The sequence below is a fragment of the Convolutriloba macropyga genome, chromosome 8 (assembly GCF_964194025.1).
Source record: "Convolutriloba macropyga chromosome 8, txConMacr16.3, whole genome shotgun sequence".
Taxonomy (NCBI): domain Eukaryota; kingdom Metazoa; phylum Xenacoelomorpha; order Acoela; family Convolutidae; genus Convolutriloba; species Convolutriloba macropyga.
Genome location: NC_134475.1, coordinates 10,662,069 through 10,675,568, shown reverse-complemented (window position 1 = coordinate 10,675,568; position 13,500 = coordinate 10,662,069). Strand labels below are relative to the sequence as shown.

Genomic DNA, 13,500 nt, shown 5'->3' with positions numbered 1-13,500 from the left:
AAGAAAAAACAGAAAATCAATGTCAAAATGCTGCATGTGAACCAAAAAAACAAAAAACCACTAGCGAGAAATTAAAAATTAATTCAAACAAAAAACTAGGTCTAGAATGAGCTGTGAATGGATTGGGAAAACGATTTAGAAAAAAATCCAATCCAAAAAATTGAAAAAACAGTAAACATACCCGGCAGATTGCCGGAAAATAGCCGCCGTTGATTCCAATAAGCATGATTGGGAGTGAAATAACAGAAGATATTGAAAAAAAAAGATTTTTGTGCAAAAACATTTTTTTAAGTCCGATTTATTTTGATGGCATTTCGTGGTTGAACATACTTCTGTTTTAGAGAGAGGCTACAGGGGCTAATATCAATACCAATAAGCATTAGAGATGGTAACTAAGACTTATAGGATTGACGTTCAACTAGCGGGCATCTAAAATTGGGCTTTATGGGTTTATCCCGTTTCTACTTCTGACTTCAATTTTTTATACTGACTCTGTTCATTTTGAATTGCTTTGCTGAGCAACTGATGTTCAAAATCACTTTTAGCAGAATGGGAGAAGAGAGAAACTAGCCTAGAGAAGTCAAAAAGATCTCACGCAAAATGTTGAAAAGGCGGCAAAATGAGGTAAAGCGAAACATTTTTTTATTCGACGAAGTAAAAAAAAATAGGAGCGCTATAATAGCCGGCTGAGAAGATGAGGGCGGCTATTAAAAATCAGAGTGAAATTGCCGCATGTGAACAAAAAACCACTACCGAGGAACCGAATTTTTGTTCAAACACCGTTTTCTCACTCTACTTTAAAATTAGAGCGAAAAAAAACGCCCAAAAAACCACTCGCTTTTTCGCTCCATTTCCTGTTTCGGCGTGACCAAAATCACTACTCCAATTTGACTTCAAATATCATGAAAATGTGTGAACAGATCTTAAAAAAAAAGACAGCGCCCCAATACAATTCAAATTCTTTGAATTGTAAAAATTCTTTGAATTGTAAAAAAAATAGGAGCGCTATAATAGCCGGCTGAGAAGATTAGGGCGGCTATTAAAAATCAGAGTGAAATTGCCGCATGTGAACAAAAAACCACTACCGAGGAACCGAATTTTTGTTCAAACACCGTTTTCTCACTCTACTTTAAAATTAGAGCGAAAAAAAACGCCCAAAAAACCACTCGCTTTTTCGCTCCATTTCCTGTTTCGGCGTGACCAAAATCACTACTCCAATTTGACTTCAAATATCATGAAAATGTGTGAACAGATCTTAAAAAAAAAGACAGCGCCCCAATACAATTCAAATTCTTTGAATTGTAAAAATTCTTTGAATTGTAAAAAAAATAGGAGCGCTATAATAGCCGGCTGAGAAGATGAGGGCGGCTATTAATAATAAAGTACTATCGGGGAAACTGATTTCATGCCTAGCCGATTATTATTTGCGATTCAGTGATGCATTATTTGGTCTATATTGCATGTCTAGAAGGAATACATATTAAACTACTTTCGTTGCGATATCAACAGTCACATAACCTACCGATGAAATAACTAGTTAGCGGCCGAAGTATCTTACGCAAATCTGGAACAATGGCGAAACTATGCTTTGGGATTAGACTATCTTTTTACGGCACTTCTTGCCACTACTGCTATATGAAGAGTGACAGAAAAGGTGGTCTAATCACATACACAGTTATGCTACTGTTGTAATCGCAAGAGTTGATTAAAAACATTAACACAACAAACATTCAGCTCAGAGTCCGATAACTCGCACTTTTATAAATCATGCACTCTTTTCCGTTTCATCGTCTGTGAATGTGATCACACGAGATCTCATAAATTGGTGTATCAATGACAATGACAGCCAAATTATATTCCTTACAAACCTTCAATATCAGGAAAAGTGAGAAGCTGAGCCTTTTCCTGGTTCTCCAACACTGCTAGGTAGTGAATAGAGGTGTCGAAACAGATGATGGCCACTTTTGTCCTGGCATCTCCGGGCAGGTTTGCAAGATTCTTCTTCAATACCGGACACACAACATCCAGGTAACCCGTGGCCACTGCCTGTGCTGTTACGTCCAGTAAAAACAGGTACAGGGCTGCCTGGGGAGGTCTCAGCTAAAACAAGTCATGTGATATCGTCAAACTCCGATGGTCACCATGCAACACTTCTATAGCGTATAGCTTCTTAACATTTACAAAAGGACGATTATCTTGCCAGCCCCCTGCAAGAGGAGGGCTATTGTAAAATTCCCCCTCCCACAACGAACCTATTCCCTTGAGTAAAGGTTATGTTGCAACATCTTGCAAATAACCGTGTTGAAAAAATTGCATCCAGTTCGACGAGTTTATCGCTCATAGTCAATCCCTCATAGTCTTACCCATTATAGCCACCCCTCCAGCTTAGTGGTCAGATAAAACACCCCCCCCCCCCCCCCATCATATACCATAATGGGGGACTATAACTTCATAGAGGGGCTACAATAGGAAAGACCCGTCAATATTTTTTAAAAATTCATAAAATTTCATCACAATAACGTAACCAAAATAAAAAATACTTTAAGAGCAGTGAACAGCACAGCTGAGCTTCGACGAAAACAAAAAAAAATAAATAATAGATCAGGATATCTACGACCTAAATAATTTTGAAGGATTTCTTACCATGTAATCTCCAGGGGCAATGAACTCAACTGTTGAGTTTCGGATCTCGGGACGCCTCGTCACATCTTCAGTGCGCCCATTCGCAGTCATCACAAAGTCACTCGGAACTGAAAAGTAAAAACGTCAATTATTATAACTAAAATTATTAATAATTAATATAATAATAACTAACATAACCGATAACGTCGGACGAATTACTCTCAAACGACTAATGAAGTTGTCTTTGTCATTAGGTAGCTACGGTTTAGGGAGGCTAGCTTTGGCTAATTAAAGAGGCGTGGGGTGAGCGCGGCGCAGAGGGGTTGAAAAATCTACCAAGATCACTAAACTAATAATTTTGGTGGATTTCTTAACCATGGGCAAGTTTGGCTGCCGACAATTTATTTAAAATGATGAAATTGCTCTTGATTCTACAGTAGATGTTCCGATTCTAATCGGAATACACTTTGGTCTTGCTTTAATATTTAAATTTTTCACAAAAAAATTAGGCTCAAAAGATTAAAATATTCTGTTTTGACTTAACTTCAGCAAAAAATTCAGCAATTTATGGATTTAATATCTTTATTTAAAATTTGCTAATTCCAAACAAAAGTTGAATAATATACTTTTCCACAGATCAGTGCCACTGGCAGATTAAGGTCTGCAGGAAAACAAAGTTTTAAAAATACTTCTCATGGCAATGTGATATCAACGTAAGAGTATATGACATGTAAAAATCCAAAAATTTAAATCAGTTGTAGGCAAAAAAACTAAATTTGAATTCTCTAAGCAAGCAGCTGGTCGCCAAAACGTTTCACAAAACACCAGCAAAAGAATTGCGTAATTTGAATTACAGAGAACTCGCATATTTCAAAGGAAACTTTTCAGATCACTATAAATGTTTTCTGTTTTAGTGCAGAAACACTGACCCCTGCAGTTTGATGGTCGTAAAAACTAAATTATAGACATAACCGGTTAAAGTTGAACCAATTGATTTCGAGGCTCATATGGGCAGGGGTATCAATTAAAACCTGCTTCAGCTGAGGGTGCATAGCTAGGCTTCAAAAAAGCTTATTAGAGCTAATTATACAACAAAATATTCAAATGAAGATACTGTGAGTGCACTCTCTATGAGACTTCTAGTACTTGAAAAGCAGCCACCTAAACTAAGCTGTTTAAACTCTGGATCACAAAAAATACAAGCGTTTACAGATAAAGGTACAAAAAACAATTATATATAGAAAGGACTAACTGGCTTAACACAGGAGAAAAACATTCAGCCGACTTTTGTATATTTTAAGTGCTCCTAACCTTGATTGCTTTATATCATTTAGAGGGAAAAATATTATTATTATTATTGAAAAGCTAAAACATCCGATCTCAAACGCATCAAGAAAAAACAAATCCTCTCTATTTAGCGCATACGGCTTGACAAAAATAAAGAAGATGAAAGCAATTTTAAGTAGAAACTTGGCTTATGTCTCAATATCTTAATCAATAACATAACCGACTAACGTCGCGCCAATTGCGGTTGGCTTCGTCAGTAGCTAGCTACGGTTTATTTAAGCTAGTGTTAGCTTGATTCGACTCTGCAACTTTTAGTTTTCCAGCTTTGTTAGTAAACAAATCAAATAGAAAATTGATTTAAAAAAATTGCAAAATATTGCTAAATTTAGAAAATTAATAATTAATTTCAAATTCGCAGTGAAAATGTTCAAAACTACTTTTTCTCTCCTGAATTATTTCAAGTAACCCATCTGCAGGACTTGAAAAACTTCGTTAGCAAGTATGATAGTTAAACTCAGAAAAGGACAAAAACACTCAAAAATTTTGAAAACAATCGCAAACTTTAAAATCTTGCTAAAATTCAAGACATTAAAATCTTCAAAACCATTTCATTGTCTCAAGAGACTACACAGTATCACCATTTCAAGCTTGCAACAGTTTCCCTGGCTCAAAAAGATCCATATACTTGGAACATAAAAATAATTTAAAAAATTTTAAAAAAATAATTTTTATCAAAAAAGATCTAAAGCTGGAGTCATTAAAATATTGATAACCACTTCATTAATCTAGAAACTATGTGACAGCTTACCATAAAGCCTTGGAGGAGGTCCCTAGGACTCTGGTGCCGGAAAAAATGATAAAGTCAAACAGGTTCAAAAAAACTTGAAAAAATTTCAAATAATTTTAAGAATTGATGATCGTAAAATCTTGAAAAACATTCCATTAAAAATAGAAGTTATACAGTAACTTCTGCTCAAACTCTAGAGGAGGTTATGTGGCTGTTGAGGCTGGAGAAACCAAAAAATGACAAAAATTTCAAAAAAAAAAACTTTGCAAATAAACTGCTAAAATTTGTGATAAGTTACTAATCCATGGTCAACAAACATTTTCCAGTAACTTATTATCAAGACCTAACGGAGATTTTCAGTTAGGCTGAAAGACCTGAATAAATGACAATAATGACAAAGAAACTGACAATAGCGATAATAAACTGACAATAAATGTTAAAAAAATTTAAAAATTGCAAGTTTTGTCAAAAAAAAATGCTGAAATTCGTGGTTTTGAAATCTGGAAAAACAATAATCACATTTAGAAATTATACAGTACCTATTTCTGAACCCCAGAGGAATTTTCTCGAGTCTTGAGGCTGGAGAAACCTTAAAACCGACAAAAACTTGAAAAAACGCAAGTTTTATCAAAAAAATTGATAAAATTTGTCATATTAAAAAATTGAAAGCTATTCCATGGCAAATAAAATTGTTCCAATAGCTTATTATCAAACCCTCAAGGACGTGTTTTATCCAAAAAAATGATAAAAATTGTCATATTAAAAAATTGAAAGCTATTCCATGGCAAATAAAATTGTTCCCGTAACTTATTATCAAACCCTTAAGGAAGTGGATAATAAAAAAATTAAATGTCAAAAAAAATTGAAAATTGCACGTTTTGTCAAAAAAAAAATGCTAAAATTCGTGACTTTAAAATGTTGAAACCATTCCACTACCACTACAAATTATGCACTAACCTAATATAAAACCCTAGAGGAAGTTCCGTGACACCTAGGGCTGAAAAAACTCAAAAAATGAACAAAATTTTCACAAAGCTTAAAATTAGTATAAAATTGCGTGGTTTTGGCGATCGGTTGTTCATCAGTAGCCACGGGAGGGGGTGATTACACCGGGGGTCTGATGGGGAGGGGGGATTGGCAACAGTGGGGTGCGGGGCAAAAGCTCGGTCAGTGGGGTGCGGGGCAAAAGCGCTTCTATAGAAAGGAAATTAAAACTGTCAGTATTCAATTTTTATGCGGTTACAAAAAGAACAACAAATAGACAACAATTAAAAAATCAATTAAAGCTTGCCAGAAAACGCTTTGAAAGCCGTAAAGCCATACTTTGGCCCTCAAAAAATGTTTGATTGCACATTCTTTGAACACCGATAAAGTATTATGTGACCTTTTATTAATGAAACTAAGTAACAAATAGACAAAAAGAAAGGCAAAAATAAGTAAAACTTAAAACTTCGAAAAAAATATTTCAAAATAGATGAAAGCCATTAATTGTAAAATGAAATAATGAAATAGATTCGTTTATTCTTCCGAAGGAGGGCCTTGTACGTAATTCGTATGTATTATGTGACCTCTCATTTAACAAATAGACAAAAAGAAAGGCAAAATTAAGTAACTTTTTTTTCGAAAAAAAAATATTTCCAAAGAGAAGAAAGCCATTAATTATAAAATGAAAACATAGCTGGCAGATTACCAGAAAATAGCCGCAATAGATTCGTAGATCGGCAGTTTAAAAAAACAGTAAAAAAGAGACCAAAAAAATTCGTCTTTTCATTGAAGGCTGATCTGTTATATTTTGATTAAAAATCTGTATAAGTTATTGCTGCCTCTATTAGCTGATCTCAAATAACTTTCATTTAGAGTGACACGCACCCATTTGACCTTATCTCTTTGAATTAAAGTAAATAAAAGTCAATTTCAAAGTGAGGAAGTCATTTTTCAGAGTGAGGTAAGTCAAGTGTGATCAAAAATTTAATCACGCGCATGAACAAAAGAACTCGCTCCACTAAGAGCGAAAAATGACGTCACACGTGCAATTCAGTTGAAATTGCATGAACGAATGCACAGAAAGTGGCTGTGACGTCATATGGTCCTAACAAAAATCATGACGACGAAATAAAAAAACCAAGAGAAGGCCAATAATAGCCCCAGCTATCGCAGTGCGGCTATTAACAAAGAAATAGATTCATTTGTTCTTCCAAAAGATGCCCTGAGACGTGCAATTATCCAGAATATGTTTTACGTCTACAAAAAGAACGTCAAATTGACTAAAATCAAAAACTAATTTACTTTTTGTAACGCGTGTCGAAGCCAGTAAAGTCATAACAAATTCTGAAAACTTGATTTTTCGACACCAATTTCTTTTGACACCTTCCCTTGTGTCAATGGGAGTTTTTTGATAATCAACGAGTAAAGTTAGCAAAAAACGGCACAGTTTTTTTACGGAGCACTCGCATCGGAAGTTGAAGCAGAAATAGCCCTCTTCTGCGTCTATAAAGATTGTGTTAGTGGTCTTTGGGTGTCTGCTTCCTACAAACTTAATCAAAGTGGACTAAAGAAACTTTTTTTCGTGTTTTTGATGAAGAAGTCTGAATTTTGAAATATTTAGGCAGATTTTTTGACAAAAAAATCAAAATAAAAAAAGCCGAGAATTTTTTATATCTAAAAATAAAATCAACAACACGTTCTTAAAAAATGTTTTAACAAAATAGGCAAAATTTTAGTCGAAAATTGGTGAAAATTCCGGAAAAAGTGAATAAAATCAACGGAATTCACTCTATTTTCTCAAAAGTTTAATTCGCGATAACTCCCCGTAAAATTCGAAAATCAAAAAATCTTTTTAATTCCATATTCTTTGCCGGATAAGCTTTCTAATGATACCAGGCTCAACTCTCTACGATGAATATATCGATCGGCCAAAATTGACTGAACAAAAAACCCATTTGAGTATATAGTTCCTCCCCCCTCAAGAGGGTCGGAACAACAAATGTCCACATTGTCACTCAAACTTTAAATAGCAGAAGAGCAACCCTCGGAGCTTGCAAAAATCAAAAAATTATCAATGAAAAAACACTAAATGTGATATAAATTTAAAAGATTAAGAACTGTCGTAAAATCTAAACAGCAAGTTTTTGTGAAACGATACGTTGCATCAAGGCCCAAAAAGATTCTAATGAGAAAAACAATATCAAAAAAACAAAAGAACTTAATTCGAACTCTCTATTTGCGAAGTAAAAATTACTATTATCAACAGAAGTCAATAAATACAAACAGAAAAACTAATGAAAGACACAAAACGCCAGAAAAAAAATATTTGTTCTAAAAGGGTTGAAACAACGTTTGTCGCTTCTCAGCAATAGAATGCAAAAAATTGGTAGCAGTTTTAGAGAATTGATTCTCAGAATATTGAGAAACCCTAAAAAACTATGATGGAAAGTCCGGAAAGCTTCACAGTAAACGGAGTCAGTTACTTGATCTAGGCCAGCAAAGAAATCACCTGTCGACTTCAGATGACGGTGGAAATCACAAAGTCTCAATATTGCGAAATACCAAAAACAACTCTAAAATTTTAACTTAAGCATATTTCAAGAAAAACACCAGCAAATGTTCAAACAATCATAGGTCAAAAAATTTTAAATTGGATATCAAAATGAAATCAAATTGAAACTATGTAAAAACGCATTAACGCTGAATCGATTTTGCTCAATTAGCCATATTGATTGATCATACGTTGTTAGTATGAATAAAAAACAATTTCCTCTAATTTCTGCTTTTGACTTTGTTCAACAGTTTCAGGTTAAACTTTTCCTCCTTTCTTATACGCCCGACCAAAAAACACGGATACAAGACAAGAGTTCCGGGAACGAATCGAAGTTAAAGTTTAATTGAGCGTCAGCATCAACTGTTAGAGATATGCGAAGAAAAATAAACACTTTTCAGTGAATTAGAGAACAGAAGTAACCGAAATAAAAATTTAAGACAAGCAAAACTATAGTCAGAAATGGCAGTAATTAAACTGCCCAAACGAAAAATAGGCTAAACGCATTACACAAAAATCGATTGGAAAACAAATACGTATTTTCATTTTTCACTATACTTAATCTAAAACAGCCATTCCTTTTTAAATGAGATAACACTTGTATGTCATGGTTTAAGATGGATCTGACCCGGATACAAAACGAATGAACATCATAAAACATAACTCACTAACTTCAGGCAGTTTGCTCTCAAACGACTGGCTTCGCCGATAGCTAGCTAGATCTTAGGGTGACTAGCTTTTGTTTAACTGAGAGGTGAAAAGTAGAAAAAGAGGGAGCATGGGGGGAGCGAAGGCGGATCTCAATGGTGGGGGTTGAAGTGGGGGGAGGGGATTGGAGTGAGATTATGAAAAAAGTCTTCTCAGCTATTTTAGTGAATAGCATAGTTGGAGACCAATAAGGGTCTAAGCTGCTCAGCCACTTAATGCGTTTACCTGTTTTTCCCGTTTTTGAGGACAAAAAATCACACGATCAGACGAAAAACGACCAGTCTGACAAAAAGAGGGTAGTACGAAAAATTGGATAAAAACGACCTGCAGGACTAATATAAATGCTACAAACTTCGCTTGAGAACAATTAACAATACACATTTCTCGAACGACAGGCAGGTGGGAAAAAATTTTATCCCACCGCGATTCAAACCATTGACCTCCCGTTTCATAACTCTATGCACTGCGGACTGTGCTGTTTGGCCCTTAACTTTTCTTTGCTGCAACCAACTTTATATTAGTAACAAGCTTTACTTCGGAGTGAGAGCAAGAGAGATCACTCAAAAATGAAGAACGAAAGAGTGAAAAAGTCACTTGAGAAGTCAAAGAATGTTCTAGAAGAAAAGCGCAAAATTTTCAAGCGAAAGATTTGCACAAAAAAGACCAACACGTTTACAACAATTGCTATCAACTTCGTTCAAGAGCAATTAATTAAAATTGGTAAATAAATTTGCTAAATAAAAAATGCATTTTTTTCTGAAACAAGAAACCGCACGCACATCCTGACTTTGCAAAGGAAAACAAAAAACAGCAAGGCAGCTACTCATAGAGCAGCCAAAGCCAAGACAACTGGAGCACTCGTCTCGGTAACTTGGCTTTCAAAAAATTTGCTTTTAAAGTGATTTCAAAAAATGAGAAATATTTGTCGAAAGCATGATCTTTTACTCACTGTCGTTTGTTCTGTAGCACATGTTGCACTTCCACCTTCTCTGATCCACAAATGACACAAATGGGTTGATGTATGTCCTACACGATTTGCATCTCACGATGACTGAGGATTGAATGACGGGCAAATTTTGCAGATCTTTAAACGGGTGTATCAAGAGACCAAACGGCAGCTTTGCTTTCGTTATCTCCTCCTGCTTATGTGGAATTGCATTTATAGTGCATCGCATTATGCTGGGGTCGCAATTCAAGCCTTTGTACTGGTCGGGCACATTGGGGCTAACAGGTGGCACAGGTTTTGAGGGCAAAATGTGCCTATTCGATAGCAAATTTACAGGTTGCGGCAGGGATGAGCCATTGTTGAAACTGTTCTGCGGAGAAAGAGACAAATTTGAAAACTGGCCTGGCATCGATCCCATGTATTGTGTTGATGTGGGAGGTTGGGGTGGGAAACTTGGCCCAGCTGCACTGGTGGTGGGATATTGATTCGCATAACTGTTTGAATTTTGAGGCAAATTCATATTTGGCGGGCCTGAAGGAACGTTCTGTGTCTGAGGAAAATGAGGTGCAGCTGGTGTTCCATAACTTCTTGATTGCTGCCACGACTAAAAAATTCCAAATTTATTTTCCAAAATTAACAGTTGATAAAATCTTGAATTTACAAATCTTGCCACCAATTTCTGCATAACTAAAAAAAATAAGATCTTTCTCGTTATAGACCCCCAATGATGCTCACGCTATATTTATGATACTATGTGATGGGGGTAACCTGTCTGTCTACTAAGCTTGGGGGAGGAGGATCCCGAAGAACAAAAAGCTTGCGAACAGAACAACATAAAAACCCTAATTCAAACAATCGACTAATGCCGGACGAAATTCTCTCAAACAATGGGGGATCAATTAAAATGTCTTTAGCAAAGGGTTACAAACGGGGCTTCAAGTGCTGCTATTAGATCTCATTTTACAAAGCAAGATTTAAATTTGAAAAACAAAATATCGGCGTGCTTTCACATGACTTTTAGTAGTAAACTGCCGCCATTTAAATTATACTGAATCAGGGCAATTTAACACAAAAAGATCAAGAAGTCAAGCGTGAAAAATTCATTTTTAAAAAAACCAAAAAAATGGCAGTACAAAATAATGCAAAAAAACAATAGCTATAAACTTCGTTTGAGGGCAATTTGAGATACTTTTTCTTACCGGTGTAGGGTACGTAAATCCACCGGGATTGGCAGCTGGTCTCTTGCCCAGGACACTTGACTTAGGCACAGGCTGTGAGCTGTTATACTGACTGTTAACATTTCTAGACTGCACAGTTCCCCCAGTAGCACCAGATGATGTTTGGATGGTTTGATGCTGATTATTCAGGTGCTCTGATCTATTAGTGGTTCCACTTATTGTATCCGAGTCTGCCGATTCTGATTCTCCCCCTTCTGCTCCACTTCCACTGCCTGCTGGCGAACTTTCCCCTGCAGAGTGCTCTGGTGATGAACTCAAACTGCTTTCAGAGTTTAAAGTTTGTGACGCATTTATATTATCATTCTGACTCGAAGTTTTCTGATGGGAAGCTGTTAAGTTATTGCTTGCTATCGACGGACCAGAAGACGCTGGTTGACTTCCCTGGACAGTGTTCCAATGTGAGTTACCGATCGCTCCACCCGTGAATGAATTCTGATTGTATTGCATATAAGGGTTAGAATAATTATAAGACATTTGCTGAGTATTTGCGGTCTGGGGCGTGGGATTCATATGCCCGGCATAAAACTGGTTTGGGGGATAATTATACATTTGACTTTGAGGATACTGCATTGTAGGTATTACTGCGCCAGCTGATGTCGTTCCTGCACCAGAATTTGGCTGTACTGGCTGAAAAGCACTCTTTGAGCTGAAATGAGTGTGCATCGCGTATTTCAAGACACCATCAGTTCTATAATCATTCTTCACTGCGAAAAGGGACCTGTTCTGTATCCTGTCCCCCCAGTGTTTTTACGTCCCCGTTACAAAGTATATGTTGTTATATAGCACGTTACTATGTAAAAAATAGCACGTGTGCCTAGGGGCGTAAAAGATATAATCCCACTGATCTGGGGGTGGGGGGGGGGCAAACAGAATAGATCCGCGATAAGGTACCACTAATCTTCAAAATCTTATAAACATGGGTATGATTATTTCAATGGACGGAATAGTGAGCTCCCCTCTGAATCATCACAGCAGCGTATATAAATTTACCGCTCCTGTGATGATTAAAACGCGAACAGCACGGGTTCATGAAACATCGTAGCACGGACACTCAACTCATTTCATACTTGGACAAAGTTTAAGCTGCTAAAGATACAACTCACGATTGCTTGATAGTATATTTTGATGTGAAAAAAAGCTTTTGATTCAGTTTCGCACGGGTTACTGTTACATAATTCATCTTCATTTGGTTTTGATCACAATCTCCTAATGCTCTTTCAATCATATCTCACCGGTCTAAAGCAAGTTGTTAAAATGGAGGGATGTTTTTCAAGTGACGCAGTGGTGACATCAGGAGTTCCTCAAGGTAGCGTGCTGGGTCCACTTCTCCTTATCATTTTTATTAACGATGTTACAGACTCAATACAACATTCTGGATATTTTCTTTATTGCGATGACCTTAAATTGTTTTCTGTTTCTTCAATAAACAAAATTCAAAATGATATAGACAGCTTATCCTCCTGGTCAATTTTAAACGAGTTGGACTTTCATCCGGACAAGTGAAAAATTTTGTCTTTTAGTCAACGCTACAAAAATGCTGAACTCTCTTTGAATCGGTCGCGCTTGAAACACGTGGATTCAATTGTAGATTTGGGCATCACTAAGAACAGTTTATTGTGTTGGGATAAGCATGTTGACCTCAGCATTGCACAGGCTACGAAATCTTTAAATTTTTTGAAGCGTAGTGTTCCAATCGGAGTTTATGTTTCTAGAAGAAAACTTTTATATAAATCGATGGTGTCGTCTATTTTGGAGTACGGTTCGCCTGCGTGGTATCCTTCAATTTCGGCATAGCGAAAGTTGGAAAAGTCTCAACACCGCTGTCTCAAATGGGTTCTGAATTGTCTTACTTTGAAAGTTTGAAAGTCTTGGACATCTTGCCCGTTTCTTTTCAGGTAATAAGAAGAGACCTACTCCTTCTATGGAAATTACTAAATGGTTTTATTGATTCGAATCTTAATGCAACTTCGTCACCTCGACATCAAGAATTCATAACTTTCGACAATTTGAAATTTCAAAAAGCATGAAACTTAAGACAGATGAAAACTTTTTGAATCGATCCCAACGTGCCGCAAATCATCAATCATCTGATGCGAATGAAGATTATCGAATTTGACATGTCTAAACGTCAGATTACGTATGCAACTGACCAGTTGTTACGCACTCGAATTGAGTACTTTGACCTAGAAAACTCATGTTCTTTTTATACAAAATGCTGTTGCACTTTTTGCAGAACTTTGTCTTAATTTAATCACCTTTTGATCTGTAAAAGTTGTTTTAGCATTCTTTGTACGCTTTTAAGTTCTTCCCTAACAAGGAATTGAGTCTATTACTACTACTACTACTGCTACTACTCATCGCAAAAAAAAAGAAAATT

At 36.1% G+C, this 13,500-nt stretch overlaps 1 protein-coding gene across 1 annotated transcript in view; it reads right to left on the bottom strand.

The window, feature by feature from the left end:
* The window catches only part of LOC142344450 (protein transport protein Sec24B-like), a 41,612-nt gene extending 29,777 nt beyond the window's left edge, over nucleotides 1-11,835 (bottom strand). The window contains exons 1-4 of the mRNA XM_075396103.1: nucleotides 11,085-11,835; nucleotides 9,889-10,489; nucleotides 2,644-2,750; nucleotides 1,869-2,100 (exon numbers count right to left, since the gene is read on the bottom strand). Of these exons, the coding sequence (XP_075252218.1) occupies nucleotides 1,869-2,100; nucleotides 2,644-2,750; nucleotides 9,889-10,489; nucleotides 11,085-11,786 (1,642 nt within the window). The 5' untranslated portion in view covers nucleotides 11,787-11,835. The remainder of the gene's footprint in view (nucleotides 1-1,868; nucleotides 2,101-2,643; nucleotides 2,751-9,888; nucleotides 10,490-11,084) is intronic.
* Between the last annotated feature and the right edge of the window lie 1,665 nt (nucleotides 11,836-13,500).